Source organism: Phaseolus vulgaris, chromosome 8, assembly GCF_000499845.2.
Source record: "Phaseolus vulgaris cultivar G19833 chromosome 8, P. vulgaris v2.0, whole genome shotgun sequence".
NCBI lineage: Eukaryota > Viridiplantae > Streptophyta > Magnoliopsida > Fabales > Fabaceae > Phaseolus > Phaseolus vulgaris.
This window is the reverse complement of record NC_023752.2, coordinates 34,534,574-34,553,032: the sequence shown is the minus strand read 5'-3', so window position 1 is coordinate 34,553,032 and position 18,459 is coordinate 34,534,574. Positions and strand designations below refer to the sequence as shown.

At 39.9% G+C, this 18,459-nt stretch overlaps 1 protein-coding gene across 1 annotated transcript; it reads left to right on the top strand.

Moving 5' to 3' along the window:
* The first annotated feature begins 362 nt into the window (after positions 1–362).
* Positions 363–2,956, top strand: LOC137826605 (cystinosin homolog). The gene is made up of 8 exons (XM_068632628.1): positions 363–536; positions 642–774; positions 1,192–1,281; positions 1,369–1,493; positions 1,693–1,735; positions 2,137–2,254; positions 2,516–2,565; positions 2,666–2,956. The coding sequence occupies exons 1-8, from the start codon at positions 418–420 to the stop codon at positions 2,795–2,797; spliced, it is 810 nt and encodes a 269-aa protein (XP_068488729.1). The 5' UTR covers positions 363–417; the 3' UTR covers positions 2,798–2,956.
* The last annotated feature ends 15,503 nt before the right edge of the window (positions 2,957–18,459 follow it).

The window sequence follows — 18,459 nt, the reverse complement described above, 5'->3', positions numbered from 1 at the left end:
GGTAAGTTCACAATGTAAAAGTGAATGGATACAAATTACAATTGGTAAAAATAAATAAATAAATAAATTTGTACTGAAATATAAATTCACCTGAAGACATGAAATTTTTATAACATTGTAAAGTGGTTTATTTTAGTATGTAACTTGTCAAAATACCATTCTTCTTTATTTTAAATGAATCTCATTAAATTATACTGAAAACATGTATATTCACATTTCTTTTATATAATAAAAAATAATAAATACAATTAAAACTAATCTACATTTTAGTAATATATAAATTAAAAAGAACTGTCAAAACATAAATTGTAATAAAATATATAAAAATAATAATTACAAAAATAATACACACAATAGAAGTATATATCTATACTCAAGATTTGTGGTTTGTTCTTTGAACAAGTTAGGGAAAGAACCATGGCTGCGTGGAATTCAGTTCCTCTACATGTCTCCTATGAAGTTCTGGGTTGGTTTGCTTTTGCCTCCTGGTCCATCAGTTTCTACCCGCAAGTCATCTTGAACTTTCGCAGAAAAAGGTATCATGTTACTATTAGTTTCTGTGTAATTTGTTTTTCAGTTCCTTATGTTATGGCTTATTGCTTTTACTTTATTTTGTGTTTTGGTTTGCCTTTGTGGTACAGTGTGGTGGGACTGAACTTTGATTTCGTGTTGCTGAATTTGACGAAACACTCCTCCTATCTCATATACAATGCATCTCTGTACTTCAGCTCTACTGTTCAGAAGCAGTACAGAGACAAATTTGGTCAGAGAGAGGTTTGTTCATATCCACCTTTTTTAACATAATATTTCCACTTTCTTCATTCAACTTAAATCGATTAATCTCAGTTTGTGCTAAAGTGAAAGGGGAAAGTTATGTTTGTCACTTTACACAGTTCTCTATCGTGATATTTTGGGATAATTTTGTATGTTTCTGTTCCAGCTTCAAATTCCTTGCACTGCATTGTTAGGTCATCGATAATTGGATTGTCCACTTTGGTTCTTGGGAGTTAGCACAGTTTTGTTTCTCAGTTTTAGATTTAAAAATGCTCGAAATGTTAATTGTAGAATGTTGAGCAATTCACAAGATGATATGAATTTTTTCCTTTCTTTGTTTAATGTCTATATTAATATATATCTGCATAAATTCATTATTAGCTCAAGTTCATTCAGCATTTTTTTGTTATATTTCAGATGATACCTGTGGCAGCAAATGATGTTGCTTTTTCAGTCCATGCTGTTTTGTTGACAGCAATTTCCTTGTTCCAGATTGCAGTCTATGATGTTAGTGCTATATACTCCCTTTAATTGAGCTTACTGTTCTTGTTATGAAGTTATGATTATCCTGAAAGAGGTTACGTTTTCATGTAGCGGGGAAGTCAGAAAATCTCTAAAATCGCATATGGAATTCTCCTTGTTACATGGACCTCTGTAGCAGTGTGTTTCTTTGTAGCATTGCACAATCATCACTGGCTCTGGCTAATCTCAATCTTCTCGTATGTTTCCTGTTTTCGTTTGTTGCATGAACAATTGCCATTAATTTGACCTCCTATTATGGATTATTAACAAATTTGCATAGGAGAATCGTAATAAGACCAAGTTTTTTCACCCCATTGTTACATATAATGCATCCATGAATGATGATTGTGTCAACAAATTTCTTTCTGACTTTTCTAGAAACTGATTAACTTGCAGTGACATTCAAGTTTGTATGACGATTATAAAATATATTCCCCAGGTCAGGACCTATTCGATTTTGTATGATTTCCTTTTAATTCTATTTCCTCATGTTTATATTACTGCCCGGATAACTCAATTTGATTGCTGGGATATAATATAATTTAGCTCTTTGAACTAGGAACCATTAAGATTATGCTAGTCTTGTCTTCAATGAAGCATATTTTGGAATGCAAACATACACAATTTAAAGGGGTTTTTTTTTTAATAATATTTTATTCATGTGATGGTAGATGATTGTTGTTATTTGAGGTATCAGCCTAACTGAGATGTAGAAGGGTTTTTTACTAAATTGGCGAGAATTGCTGCATTTTTCTTTTCTTTGGTCATAAAGTGAAATTATTGTTTGTTGAAACATGCTAGCCATTTTATCTTAAGTAATAAGTTCTGATACGAATATAGGCAGTGATGAACTTTATGAGAAAAAGTACAGAAGGCTGGAGCATTGTTAACATTCTACTGGACTTTTCTGGCTCCGTAGCTAACTATGCGCAAATGTCTATGCAATCAATCGATCAACGTAAGTTATCTTGTTTACCAAATGGTCTTGTTCTATTTATAGCTAAAAAAATGCAAGTAACATACTCTACAACACTCTTAAACACTCTACTATTGATTAAAAATTATTTTAAATCCTAAATTAACAAGTCTCAATCATGATTTTGCAATTTTTAATAAGTTTTAATCAATAATATATAGTATATTCTAAGTGAGTATGTTACTAATATCTTCTTTACAGTTTAAATTGATATGATTTTGAAATTCCAACTTTGATTTCCAGATTCTTGGGTGAACTTCTATGGAAATATAGGGAAACTAATGCTATCCCTGGTATTTATTTATTTTTCTAAGAGATTTTACTAGTTAGATTATCATTCTGATCGAATAGATTTTCTACAAACATTGTTATTGATAAAATGAACCATTGCAGGTGTCTGTGTTCTTTGACATCATCTTTATGTGCCAACATTATCTGTTATATCCTGTGAAGAAACGCAAATTAGAGGCATCCCCTGAACATGATAATGCCAAGTCTTCAGATAGACCATTCGAGAATGTCTAAGATGTAGCTTGTTTCATGATCTCTTGTAATGAACTCAATCCTAATTGATCCTTTTGCATGACACAGGGCATATGCTAGATTGCTTCATGGAAAATTAACCGTAAATGCTATTAGTGTATAAACATAGAAACATCAAATAAAAAGTTATTAGTGTCCTTATCATTTTCTTCTTTATTTTCCAGTCAATTATTCACCCTTGTCCAAGTCTTGAATTGTGGGAAAGTGAGCTTGTCTCGTTTTGCAAAATTTAACATGAGAGTGTGTGTTTGTTTGACCACAGTGGCTGACTCTGGTAATCGAGATCCTAAACAAATTTTATTTAGGATTTTCTTTAGCTTTATCCTAACACAATTTTAATTGTATTTAAGTAGTCTTGTTAAATATTAAAATCTAATATGTGCTCTTTTTTTAGTGTTTAGAGTGTGCATTTTAGGTAAAAAAAAAAGGGCTTTATATTTAAGCTTTTAAAAAATCTTCTCAAATAAAAGAAAATCTAGTGTGTGTTTTCGGAAGATCGTCTAGAGTATCTATCTTAATAACAAAAAACAAAACTAGATTTAGACTCTTTAAAAAATATATATATATATATAGTGTGTCATCTTCGTAAAAGTGTATAGAGTGAGTTTTTAAAAGTCTCTTGTTGAAAAATCCTTATACGTGCTCTTGTTGAAAGTGGCCGAAATGTGTAATTTTAGTTCATACTACATGCTCCTAATAAACGCATACACTTCTTTTGTAATGTTTAAATTTAACGTTTTTAACAAGGTAGATCAGATTTTACATAGGCCTAGGCTTTTGAAAAATTATTTGTCCTATTTTCAATCATATTTACTTGCAATAATGATAAAATAGCAAGTGAGTATAAAAAATGAATGTATGAGTACTGAGCTAAAATATAAAAAAAATAAATGAATTGATTACTTGTGACTCTACGCTTAAAGTATTTGAAGTGTGCATTATTATTTTTCTCCGTGAGATCTGTGTTTGTTGGAGCAGTAATGTATATTGGTGTATGATGAGAGAGTAAATAATATTAAAATGTCCCGTCCCCGGACCTTGACCAGAAGTCAAAGTCAAACACATGGTGGGACCCCTCAAGGGACCCAAGGAAGAAAAGCCAACAGGTCGACTGCTCGAGGCATCGCGCAAGAGAGACATCGCCCGAGTAAGACGTCGCCTAAAGTAAGACATCGCCCGAGTTAGACGTCGCCGAAGAGAGACATCGAGCCTAGACAGTTCAGAACAGTAGCAAGGAGAAGAGAAAGGTGGCTTCAAGGCCATAAGTTCTAGTACCAGTAGGGGGTAAACCTGACTCGTGAAGTATCCACGCCACTGCTGGGAGACCCTGGTACAGATACGACCCATGAGAGGGCCATGATAAGGGGGGAACCACGTGCATGATACGAGAGAAAGGTAGATACGCTCCCAGGGCGAGTGACTAGTGATTGGGGCGCATGAGTTGGCACCCAAAAAGTCAACCCACGTGACAGAAGCACTTCGTAGAAAAGAGGGCTCACACGATGGAAACACCCTAAGTTGGGTGGCGGCGCTGTGGGACCCTCTGCACAGAATAACAATCAAGTCAGAGGGGGACGTGGCAATGCCCACGTGCTCATTAAAGGTTTCAGGAAAAGTTTGTCAAGGTACGCGTTAAGTAAGTTAAGATTCGTATATTCCAAGGCACATTTTTATATGCCTTCAATGCGCTTCAACGCGTTTTAAATGCAGAAGGTATATAAAAAGGGGCCTTGGGTCATTTGAGAAAAAACAAGAATTTTAACCTAATACACACAGATACACAGAGAAAACCCTAGTTGTCTTCGCGGTGCACTCACAGTGAGCACAAGGCAATTAGGGCAACACAGTTCTGGTTACACAGTTTCAATCGTTCAATACAGTTTTTCGACCACCTCCCAAGGGTGTGTCACCTTTGATGTTTCTCGCTAGCTGACTTGATCGTCAGAGTGCAAACGGCCGCGAGGGCGCCCCTTTGTTCACTTCTTTTCAGGTACTCACAGACGGAGCAAAACGAAGGTGCCCTAGCTTGCAGGGACATGCCACGCATAAAGACAACCCAGGTCAACTGGCGGGAACATTTGGCGCCCACCGTGGGGCCGATATAAACATCAGTCCCACCGCACACGTTTTTCAGTTCCAGTTCTCAAAACCCAGATAAGTAAGAGGGTTTCCAGAAAGCCATGGCCACTAGACCTGCACGCGCCAGGAGTGAAGAGATGACCATGCAACAACTCATGGGCATGATGCAAGGGCTGCAGGAAGCAATGGCAGCGTCGAAAGCGGAGTAGGAGTGCATGCAGGCGGATCTCGCAGCTTCTCAGGCGAGAAACGGTGAGCTCCATCGTGCCAACGAGGAGTTACGCCGTGGATGGCGCGGCGGAGATGAGCCTGAGGCTGCCTTCCCACCTAGGGAATTCACAACACCATTCTCACAGGCGATCCTAGAGACAGTGATCCCCAATACGTTCACAGGGCCCAAGGTAACCTTCACAGGGATGGAGGATCCTGAGGCACACCTCACTGCGTTCCACACACAGATGTTGTTGGTTGGCGGTTCTGATGCTGTAAGGTGCAAGCTCTTCATGAGCACTCTGACTGGGATGGCTATGGATTGGTTCATCAGCCTCCCAGAGGGTCACATCACGTCTTTCGCCCAACTCTCACGACTATTCAGAGAGTAGTATTTAGCCAACAGGGCCCCAGCCACAGTTTCGTACGACCTTTTCGACGTAAAGCAATTTCAAGGCGAGACCCTGAAGGAATACATAAGCCGTTTTGGGGCACAGGTGGTGAAGGTGGGTACCACAGATGAACCCATGATTGTGTACGCATTCAGGAAGGGGGTACGTCCCGGGTCTTTCAGTAAATCGCTTAACTGCAGTCGCCCCAAAACTTTTGCTGAAGTAAGGCGACGAGCGGTAGAGCACATTGCCTCAGAGGGCGAGGCATATGAGAAGTGCACAAATGCCGCACCCACACGACCAAGAGCGCAGATACACACGCAACCTGCTAGGGTTCACGAAGCTGCCACAGAAAGAAAGAACCCAGACAGGAAGCGCACCTATGAGACAAGGAGGACCCATCCTAGGGGTCAAGCAGAAGGAAGGAGAGAGGGAAGTAGGCCACTAAGGCACAACTTTGTGGTGGAACTCAAAGACCTCATCGTTGTGCCCAACATAGCTGACAGGTTGAGGCCACCGGTAAAATCTGACAAGGTGCTGGGACATCACACGGAATCATGGTGCGAATTCCACGAAGCATTCGGGCACCATATTAACAACTGTTTGGCGCTGGGCTACCAGTTGGATGAACTCATAAAGAATGGCTTCTTGAAGGACTACTTGGTGGAGAAGCAGACGGGACAATCGTCAGGTTCACAACCGGCGAGCAGTGAGGGACAACAGCATGAGGTACCCGTTCACGGCGAGAGCCACACCATAGCTGGTGGGTTCTCGGGCGGTGGGTGTACTGCGTCGCAACGCAAGAAGTATGCAAGGTCGGTGATGTCAGTAGAAGCTTTTGAGGATCACTCACCCGATGTGGACATCACGTTCACCAAGGAAGACCTCAGGGATGTTGTGCCCCACGACAACGATCCCATTGTAATCTCGTTTGTTACGGCGGGAAGGATGGTTCATCGAGCGTTGGTCGACCAGGGGAGCTCGGCAGATGTGATGTTTTGGCCGACTTTCAAAAAGTTACAGCTATCTCCAGACCAGCTTAGGCCATATGGGAGCTGCTTATATGGTTTTGTTGGTGATCAAGTGGAGGTCAGGGGGTACATTGAGTTAAGGACGACGTTCACAGATGGAGCGGCCTCGCGCACAGAGAAGATCAGGTACCTTGTCGTGAACGCTCCTTCAGCATACAATATCCTGTTGGGAAGGCCGACACTCAACAGGATAGGAGTCGTGCCCTCCACGCAGCACATGAAGGTCAAGTTACCTTCGATGGAGGGGGTAGTCATCACCTTCCGCTCTGATCAAAAGGAGGCAAATAAGTGCTACGAAAACAACCTCAAGAACAAGAGATCGGTATGCCATGTAACCACAACTCCGCCCCCTGGCGTGAAGCCTGCGCAGGAAAACCGGCGAGTTGTGGATGCAGCGTTGGAGGTGGCCGCCGAAGGCAATGTGACAATGGAGGATGTCGAGGCGAGGTCCGAGAGCGCCGCCCGGGTGGAGGAAGAGAAAAACCGCCCGGCGATCGCCAGGGAGTCAGGTATTGCGAGAGCGCTGATCGCCAGCGAGAAGAGGCCTCGGCCGGTTGAGGATTGGCTTGAGAAGAAGATCGGCGGAAAAACATTTAAGCTGGGGAAGACCCTAGATGGCGAGACGCAGGACCAGATCGCCAAGGTGATAGGCAGACACTTGGACGCGTTCGCATGGTCTGCCTCAGATATGCCGGGGATTGACCCCGATTTCCTGTGTCATCGTTTAGCAATGGACCCTCAAATCAAGCCCGTCCGACAGAGAAGAAGGAAGTTCAACGAAGAAAGAAGACAGGCGATCAGAGATGAAACACAGAAACTCCTCGCCGCAGGCCATATCAAGGAGATACAGTATCCAGAATGGCTCGCCAATGTTGTATTGGTGAAAAAGAGCAATGGGAAATGGCGAATGTGCGTCGACTTCACAGATCTGAACAAAGCCTGTCCAAAGGATTCCTATCCTTTGCCGAATATAGATGCCCTGGTGGACAGTGCAATTTGTTAAGTTTCTTGGACGCCTTCTCAGGGTACAATCAAATTAAGATGCACCCCATGGATGAAGAAAAGACTGCCTTCATGACGGAGAGGTCGTGCTATTGCTACAAGGTGATGCCCTTTGGGCTGAAGAATGCGGGAGCCACGTACCAGAGGCTGATGGATAAGGTGCTTGCGCCTATGCTTGGGAGGAACGTGCAAGCTTATGTTGATGATATGGTCGTGACATCCTTGGAGAAAAGCCAGCATGTTGCTGATTTAGAAGAGCTGTTCGTTACGATAGCCAAGTACAAGCTGAAGCTAAACCCCGAGAAGTGCATTTTCGGCGTGGAGGCGGGAAAGTTTTTAGGGTTTCTGATCTTGCCGGTGACTTGTCTGTTGAAGGCCCCGCTACGTCTAACTCCGCCTTCCGTAAGTCAGTGAACAAGACCACCAAAGAATCGTGTACTCTGAGTCTCTATGAGAACCGTGCACTCTACGAATGCTCTCTCTTCTCTCTGTGCGAAAACTAGACCCTTGTCAGTATAAAAAACGTACCCCTGTAACAACGTGGAATGCCTTTATATAACCTCCTGCGCTCCCACGTTGTTCATACACGAAGTAACTTAGCGTGTTTCTTTCGTTGGATGTCTCGTGCAACCTTTGCGTAGGTACCAGGTGCGACTTGGGCAAGCGCGCATACCAGGTACTACCTAACGCATGGGCGATCACCTCTGTCCTGCCCCGTGCACGTTACGGGCCGAGAGGGGTTCAATCACCGACCGACTGGCTTCCTTGGACCACTCTCATGCATGGTACCGTAGAACGCATAACCTCTCCGATCTCTGATCTCCTCCTGACCACCGATCTCTGCCTGATCACCCTCTTCAAGACACACCAGCTTCCTTGGCCCACCTGTCTCACTAAGAACGGCCCACGTGGCCATCAGTGGCTGACGTCATCCCAAACCGATGACCGACCGGATCAGTTTCTCTTGACTGAAAGAGGAATTGAAGCAAATCCGGATAAGTGTGCTTCCATTTTGGTGATGAGGAGCCCTTCTACTATTAAGGAGGTGCAACAGCTTACAGGTCGGATGACCACACTGTCGCAATTCGTGTCTGCTAGTGGAGAAAGGGGCCACCCGTACTTCCAGTGCTTGAAGAGGAATAATAGGTTTGTCTGGACGAGGGAGTGCGAAGAGGCTTTCGTGAAGCTCAAGGAGTACTTAGCGAGCCTGCCGGTTCTGTGCAAACCTCAAGTGGGAACGCCCCTCAGGTTATATTTTGCCGTAACTGAGAAGGCGTTGAGTGCAGTGCTCGTCCAGGATCAAGATCAAGTCCAGAAACCTATCTATTTTGTTAGCAAGGTGTTGCAGGGCCCAGAAGTGAGATATCAGGCCGTGGAGAAAGCAGCGCTGACAGTTGTGTTTTCGGCGCGAAGGCTGCGCCATTACTTCCAGAGCTTTATAGTGTTTGTAATGACTGACTTACCCATCCAGAAGGTTCTAAAGAAACCAGATGTAGCTGGGAGGATGGTAAAATGGGTGGTGGAGTTGTCAGAATTCGATGTCAGGTATAAGCCCCGAGGACCGATCAAGGGGCAAATCTTCGCTGACTTTGTGGTCGAGCTATCTTCTGAAACAGTGCAGAGCGTCGGGGATGATTATCCCTGGGTACTCTCGGTGGATGGGTCGTCCAACCAGTTGGGTAGCGGGGATGGAGTTATTCTTGAAGGGCCCAACGGTGTGTTGATAGAACAATCTCTGAGGTTTGCCTTCAAAGCCAACAATAATCAAGCGGAGTATGAGGCGTTGATCGCCGATATTTTGTTGGCGAAGGAGATGGGGGCAAAGGTGCTGATGGCCAAGAGTGATTCTTTGTTGATCACTGGGCAGGTGACCGGCGAGTTTCAGACCAAGGATCCGCAGATGGCGGCTTACCTGGAGTATGTGCAGGAGTTAAGGAGGTCCTTTGTTTTGTTCGAAGTAGTGCACGTGCCAAGGGAGCAGAATGCCCGAGCTGACTTGCTAGCCAAGCTCGCCATGGAAAAACCCTAAGTTGGGTGGCGGCGCTGTGGGACCCTCTGCACAGAATAACGATCAAGTCAGAGGGGGACGTGGCAATGCCCACATGCTCATTAAAGGTTTCAGGGAAAGTTTGCCAAGGTACGCGTTAAGTAAGTTAAGATTCGTATATTCCAAGGAACATTTTTATACGCCTTCAATGCGCTTCAACACGTTTTAAATGCAGAAGGTATATAAAAAGGGGCCTTGGGTCGTTTGAGGAAAAACAAGAATTTTAACCTAATACACACAGATACACAGAGAAAACCCTAGTTGTCTTCGCGGCGCACTCACAGCGAGCACAAGGCAATTAGGGCAACACGGTTCTGGTTACACAGTTTCAATCGTTCAGTACAGTTTTTCGACCATCTCCCAAGGGTGTGTCACCTTTGATGTTTCTCGCTAGCTGACTTGATCGTTGGAGTGCAAACGGCCGCGAGGGCGCCCCTTTGTTCACTTCTTTTCAGGTACTCACAGACGGAGCAAAACGAAGGTGCCCTAGCTTGCAGGGACATGCCACGCATAAAGACAACCCAGGTCAACCGGCGAGAACAACTACTATAGTATTTACTTATTTTAATTGGTTTTTTATATGTCTAAAATTAGTAAAAGAAAAAACCAATGCCCTTTCTTTGATATTCGTCATTGTTCCATCCTCTCTTTCCTTCCTTTTATTTTTTTTTTCCTTTTCAATGGATTTCGATGACTCTTGTTGTTTAGAAAACATGTTTCTCTCTCCTTATGTTGAATTGACGTCTATTAAGATAAATTGATGAAGATGTTGTTTCAAAAAAATTTTGGAACTTAAGAAAAAAATATTTCTTGAGGAGAGTTGTTGTTAGGTATCACATTAATGTAAAATCAATAAAATGACACAAAATAACATGAAAGGAGCCACAAAGAGATAAGTAAAAGAATCATAAGGTTCTTCATGAACATGTATAAAAATGAATGCTAAGGTCTTTTATGAACACATCAAAACATACACAAATATTACACAATGGTTTTAATTAGTGCTTCAAAATAACTAAGTATAAAATATAATCAGACTTTGTTTGTAAGATGACAGTGTTATAAAAATAATGGATAAAGTAAAACGTAAATGTTTCTCCTGAAAAATGATACAATGTTATATAATCTTTTGTCAAAGTCTGATAAGGTGCACATAAGAACATATGAAACACATACCAAACATCAGACAAGGCATATAGACTAAGAAAACCTTGTGCCTAAAATAAATATCATGTGCTTACTCTATGTTTGCAGGGAATGTGTGTCTGCCAAAGAGATCCATTCAAATTCAGATATAAAAAATCTCTCAAGACACGAGATAAAGTTGTTTCCTTCATCAACTTCCTAAAGTAAAGAGATTTTCAACTCTAACCCAACTATCTGCCTTGTACGAAATGGACGTCAATCATGAATTTTTCCAAAAGGTTGTGCTATATAGAGATATAAGCATTGTCATTTATTAAGGATGTTGTGAAGAAAAAAGAAGTAAAGATTGAGGCTAATTAAATGAAACAATCATGTTAAAGCTTGTCAGATGCAAAATGGACATGCATAAAAGCTATAAATGCTCAATGATTATAAATGATTGCCTAAAGACTATCTTCTTCTAGAGTCTATAAAAAGAATTTCATCCAAAAGAATAACATATAAAGAAGAGGACATGTGATGCCAAAAGGCTGCTAGAATGAAGAACACTCCTCTAAGCGAATAAATTATACCAAAATGTTGAGCAGACGATATAGCACACCTCACGACTTCACAAAGGATCCTCAAGCTTAATGAAGATTAAAGTTTTAGTATATAGAGAAACCTTGTGGAAAACACTTAGAGTGTTTATGAACTACCTAAGAGAGTCAGTCGAACCAATATATACGTCGAATGACGCTACCCTTCCTAGAGAGAAAGATGATTTAAACTAGGAAGTAAAGTCTAAAATTGTATTTGTCTTCAGACATGATCCTCCCTGTAGAGCATGAGAGCTTTGATGTTTCAAATCCATGATGAAGCTTGATGTCGTGTTACTTTTGGTTTGGGTTTAGATTAGAGTGTTTAGAATCTATGTAAAGATCAGTTCTTAGCCCTTGCACAAAGCTTGCCCAATCTGTTTTAAAAAAAAATGTTTTTCTAAGCAAAGAGAAAAACAACCGGTTGAATTATCGAAATAATCGGTTGTTTGTCACTTGACTTGTTTAAAGGTTTTTAAACTATTTTTGACTTGGTTATGTAACTGCCTAACCAATTCAACCGGTTAAAACGACTTTTCAACCGGTTGAAACGACTTTTCAACCGGTTGATTGTGACATTTCCTAACAGTTTTTTGAAAACCTGTTAATCTGTTTTGGGTGTGATCAAAACTGCTTTGGCTCATAAATGTTGCCTTGAACGACTAGTATTTGAATGCTAAAAATATAACCTTTCTTTCATGAAATCGAAGTGAGATTGAGATTAGTTTTTTAAAGAAGTTTTCAAAAGTTTGCGAGATTGTTGTTTAACTTTGCTCTGGTACAAGATCTGATAATAGGACTTCCGGGTTTCTGTAATATTAGGTGTTTTCTATTCCTTTCATGATTATTGTAATTGTACTTTCATAAACTTGTAAGTGTGTGTGAAATCCTGCAAAGTCAGAGGGTATTCTGACTTGAGGTGTGTGGTTGCAAAGAGGGTGAGTGAGCCTTGTGGTTTTCAAGGTCACCTCTTTGTGGTTGTGTTGTTGTAATCTGTAAGTGATTACTAGTGGAACCCAGTGGTTGTTCTGGGAACTGGATGTAGCTCAAGGTTGAATGAATTAGTATAAAATTGGTTGTGTAAATCTCTCTCTCTGTAACTCCTTATAACTGTTTGTTTTAATTCTGCTTTTGCTACTGATATAAACAACCGATTAAAACGTAATTTCGATCGGTTAAAGTTCTGTAAATAGTTTATGTATCATTGTTTGATTGCTTTCCTTAATTGCTTATTTGTGATTTTTTGATAAAGGTTCATTTTTATTCAATCTTTGCGAAAATCTTTGATAAACAATTCACCCCCCTCTTGTTTAAGCCATCAATTCTTACAATTGGCATAAAGAACCAGGTTCTTGAAAAATATTCAAGTTCTATTTTTCTGAAGAAAAAAAAAATCTTTTTACATGGCTGACAAGTTGCCTTTTGGGGAAGGTGCTTCCATAAACAGACCACCACTGTTTTGTGGTGTCAATTACCAGTTTTAGAAGGTAAGAATGAAAATCTTTTTGCATTCAACTGATAAGGGTATTTGGGAAACAATTGAAAATGGTCCCTTTATACCTCAAGTCAAAAGAGATGAGGTTTTAATTGATAAACCTTCATCTGAATGGACTGAGGCTGAAAGCAAGAAAGCAAAATTTGATTGGATTGCTAAGAATATAATAACCTTTGCCTTGAGTTGTGATGAATTTTTCAGGGTATCACAATGTAGCTCAGCAAAGGAAATGTGGGACATTCTTGAAGTCACACATGAAGGGACAAATGATGTCAAGAGGTCAGAAAACATGTTTTTATTCAAGAGTATGAGTTCTTTAGATTGCAGAAAGGAGAGACCATTTGTGATGTGCATAAAAGGTTCTCTCACATAGTAAATCATTTGATGAGTCTTGGTAAGTCTTTTGACATAAGTTCTTGAAGTGTCTTGATATAACATGGCAGCCAAAGGTCACTGCCATTTCAGAATCAAAAGATTTGACATCAATGACAACTACTTCCTTGTTTTGTAAGCTTAGAAAGCATGAGCTTGAGATAAATAGGCTAGTTGTCCAAGAAAGTGAGGACAAACACAACAAAGACATTGCACTCAAAGCTTGAAATCACAAACAACAACAAGACTCAAGTGAAAGTGATGAAGACACCATGGGTCTACTGTCAAGAAAGTTCAGCAAGTTCTTGAAGAAGAAAAGCCAAGCTTAAAAAAGGTACAACTCTAAAAAAACTAGTGATTTTAATCTTAACAAGTACACTTGCTATGGTTGTGGTGAACAGGGTTATATCAAGGAAGAATGCCCCAACAATGAAAGCAAACATAGAACAAATTTCAAAAACGAGAAAAGGGGAAAAGCTAAGAAGGCATATGTTGCATGGGATGACAATGAGGTATCTTCCTCTAACTCTTCTGATGATGAATAAGCAAACCTTTTCCATAAAGCATCTGTATCCAGTAGCATGTGTTCTTCCTCTTCAATCAAAGGTAACAACTATTATCAATTACTTGAAGCCTTTAATGAAACTCATGAAGAAGCTAACTGATTAACTCTTTCTCACAACCGGTTGAAAGGTCTAAATAACTGCCTGGAAAATAGAGTTAAGTCTCTGGAAGAAGAGTTGAGAAAAACAAAGGAAGATTTTGAAAACCTTGATTTGATTTACAAGAACTCAACTTGCAGTTGTGACTCAAAGTTTTGTGAAAATTGTGAAAATCTCGAAAGAAAGATTCATTATCTTTTCAAAACCATGGATAAACTTAAAACTGGAAAATCCAACTTTAAAGATGTTCTTGCATCTCAAAATTGTGTTTTTGGAAAAGTTGCTTTAGGTTTTTATCCAAAAGCAAGGGAAATGGGATTTTAAAACCTTTTTCATCTGTACCAGACAAACAATTGGTTAAAAGATCGATTCAACCGGCTAGTACATGTTTCTATTGCATGAAGAAAGGTCATTCAGTTAGGTTCTACAAGTTTCGAAAGTCTCTTGTTCCTAAAGGGATCTTTAAATGGATTCCAAGATGTTTTGATGGTTCCAAGGATAAGTCTAATGCAAAAGGTCCCAAGTTCTTTAAGGGATCAAATCTTGTGATTTAACAAGTTTTGTTTTGCATATTTTTTACTCTACTTGAAGGGTCAGAAAGATCAGGATCTCAAGAAGATTTGTTTGCAAGTCAAAGCCTTGTCCTGATTCTATGTACTGCTTTCATCTGTGTATCTTAAATCTGAAGGATAATTTCTGGTTCTTCTCATTGTTGAACATTAGTTCTTAAATCCAATTCTTATAATTCTGTATTTTTTTCTCTATGCCTATGCTTGGGTTATAATTAGCTTGTATTCCTTTCTATTCTTTATACAAATCTGTGTGCCTTATAAACCTTGATGTTTGAATATAGCATGACTGTTGAAAATTTGATTTTCTAAAAAAAAAATCATCAATGCAGAAATTCAACCGATTGTTTCTTTGAAACAACCGATTGTTTTCTCTCTGTTAGCACTGGACAAATCTGTTTTTTATTTCTAAGTTCTGATTTGTATTTCTGTTCAAACCCAGTGATATCTGTGGTCAATAATGTATTAGTTACATCTTTGAATACATATACCTTTGCTATAACTACTCTTTATGAATCAGATTCCTCTTAATCTTGGAAATTAAAACTGCTTTTAAAGTTTAGTCAAATCAACATGTGATTTTCTGTACTTTCTGTTTTGACTGACACAAACTGCTCTATGGTTCAGATTTGATTCTCTTTTTTGTTTTGAAAACAACCCACATAATGCCAACTTTGACCAAGGGTTATAGCTATAAAATTAATGCAATTAGCTGTTGTTTTTCACACAAACAATATGTTGTTCTTCTTTTTCCTCTACTCTAAGTTTTCTCTACAGTGTGCTAAAGTTCTTATTTGATTTGAGATATGGCTGCAACTCCTCCATCTGCTAAAAGGATGAAAACCGGAGTTGTAAGGTGTGGTGGGAAGCTTGAAGGATGGTTCTTATGAGAATCTGAACTCATCAACAAATACCTACATGAAACAAGTAGGAAAATTGTCAATACACCCAAGCTTGTCTCCTTCACTTGGATGAAGCAACAAAATCTGTCTATTGTGAGAAGCCTCCTCAAGGAACAAAGATTGAAGAGATTTCATGAGCTCACTGGAAACATTTATCTAGACTTGGTGAAGGTAATTTATATTAACCTTCAATTTAATGGCGACTCACTTGTCTCTCATGTGAAAGGTGTAGACATGGTCATCACCAATGATGTGTGGACTGCTGTGACTGGATTGAAGTTCTCTGGGGTTAGAATCAACAGAGGAAATATAGGCATAGTTGAAGAGTTCAACAAGATGCAATTCTACAAGAGTCGTCTCAAGAATCTCCTCTCCAAAGTAAGAAATTTTTCTGTTGGAAGGTTGAAGCTTGATGAAAGGCTCATAGCCTTCATTGTGTCATGGATAATCACACCAAGAGGGAGCACTCACTCCACTCTTTCTGAGGAAGACTTGTTGCTGATCTATTGCATTATGAATAAAGTGAAGATATTTGGATCCACACCATCAAGGATCATATGCAAAAATCCATAAGGTTAAGTGACTTTCACTACCCCTATGCAATTTTAATCTCTAAATTTCTACACTATTTTGAAGTGGATATTGAAGAGGAGCTAGCTGAAATTATCAAGCCCTCAAGTGAGATTAACAGTGGATCCCTAAGCAAAATGGGATTTACTAAAATTGGTGGGAGATGGGTTAACAAAGATGGTGACCAAGCTGGCCCAAGTGGAACCAATGATGGTGATGAACTTGAAGCTGCAGCAACTCAAGAGGAATCTGTTGTTGAGACTCAAGAGGCTGGTCCTAGTGATGGTTACATGGGAGAAAGGATCACTACAATGTGATGTGAATGTAACTACAAGAACACATGATTCTTGACATTCTTAGGAACAACTTGAGCTGGATTTGAAAGGCACTTTACTTTAGAATTGGATCAATGTTCTAAATTCAAGAACTCACCAAAACTAAGCACCAACCAAGACTCATATTGAAGTCCATGTATTGTCAAATTGAATCAAAACAAAAGGAAAGAAGAACAAGAATTAAAACTGGACAGAATTTAAATGATAGCTACTGAACCAAAACAGAATTAAGAACACAATGCTGGAAACACAAAAATAAACGGTAGAAAAAGAAGTAAACTCTAGGAATCAAAACTACCGAATGGAAAATTGAAGAGAAGGGAAGAAGAACACTTATAGAATAAGATGCTTGCTGGATTTTGAGAATTGGAAGAAGCCATTCACGCCACTTGGAACCTTGAACCAAGATAAGTGATGGAGTGCCACCACTTGAAGCTCACCATAGCTCACAAGATAAGGCAAAGAAGAAGAAGACTCAAAACTCACAAATTCTCTCCAAAATTGAGTATAGTCTCTCTACTATAAAATTCCAATCTGAATTGTACAAGCTAAGCACCTTTATTTATAGCCTAGAGGTGCTGAAAATGCAAGCTAAATGGCACACAAATGCAATGAAATTTGGTTTGGCACCCCCTAGGCTCCTGTCTACACTCCCCCCTAGACTTCCTTACTACTTACACCTTTTTATTACATTCACACCCCTATTCTATAAAAGAAATAAGAAGAGCCATTTTATTATACTCTTGTCCCAAAGCTCTTGCCATGCTCCTAGTAATTCGTTGGGCTTGGGCCCCTTGTTGGGCTTGGGCTTCATGGCCTAGAGCATCCTCTACTTGGTTTCCATCATACTCCCCGGGTTGGAGAGAATTCGTCCACGAATTTGGGAAACCTGCAGCAAAAGGAGTGAGATCAGTAACATTGAAAGAATTACTACCAAGATAAGTAGAGGGCATATCTAACTCATAGGCATTATCATTAATCCTCTTGATGACTTGGAAAGGGCCATCACCACGAGGCATAAGTTTGGACTTCCTTAGAGAAGGAAATCTATCCTTTCTCAAATGAAGCCAAACCCAATCACCGGGCTCAAAGATTAATGCCTTTCTCCTTTGGTTGGCAGTGTCAGCATACTTACCAACTTTCTTCTCAATTTGTAACTTGATGCGGTGATGCAAATCTTTAACAAAAGATGCCTTTTCAAAACCGTCTTTGCATAGAACCTCATCAAGGACAGGAATGGGAAGAAGATCTAGAGGTGTGAGGGGATTAAACCCATAAACAACCTTCGAAGGAGAATGGTTAGTGGTGGAATTCACTACTCTATTATAGGCAAATTCAACATGAGGTAGTAAATCCTCCCAAGCCCTTGGATTCCCGGAAATAAAGCATCTTAATAATTGACCCAAAGTTCTATTAACCACTTCGGTTTGACCATCAGTTTGGGGGTGGCAGGTAGTAGAAAACAGAAGTTTGGGGCCAAGTTTCCCCCATAAGGTCCGCCAAAAGTGACTTAAGAACTTAGAATCCCTATCAGATACTATACTTCTAGGAAGTCCATGCAAACGAACAACTTCCTTGAAGAAGAGATTTGCAATATGGCATGCATCATCCACTTTGTGGCATGGAATAAAATGAGCCATTTTAGAAAAACGGTCCACTACCACAAAGATGGAATCCTTACCCTTCGATGTCTTGGGTAGTCCTAAGATAAAATCCATAGAAATATCAACCCAAGGCATTGTAGGGATAGGAAGAGGGGTATATAAACCATGGGTTGGAACTTAGATTTAGCCTTCCTACATGCTATACATCTATCACAGAAGGTATGTACGGATTTGCGCATGTGAGGCCAAAAGAAATGTTCATGCAATGTTTCTAAGGTCTTAGCTACCCCAAAATGTCCCATAAGCCCACCCTCATGAGCCTCTCTAACAAGAGATTGTCTAATGGATCCTTGGGGAACACAAAGTCTTTTTCCTTTGAAAAGAAAACCATTATGTAAGAAAAAGTCTTTGTGACCTCCCTTGGAACACTCTTGATAGATTAGAGAGAAATCTAAGTCATCATGATAAAGTTCCTTTATGTGATCAAAACCTAAATATTGAACATTTAAAACATTTAACAAGGTATATCTTCGTGAAAGAGCATCGGCCACTACATTAATTTTACCTTGTTTATGTTTGATCACATAAGGAAATTGCTCAATAAACTCCACCCACTTAGCATGTCTCTTATTAAGCTTGCTTTGGCTTTT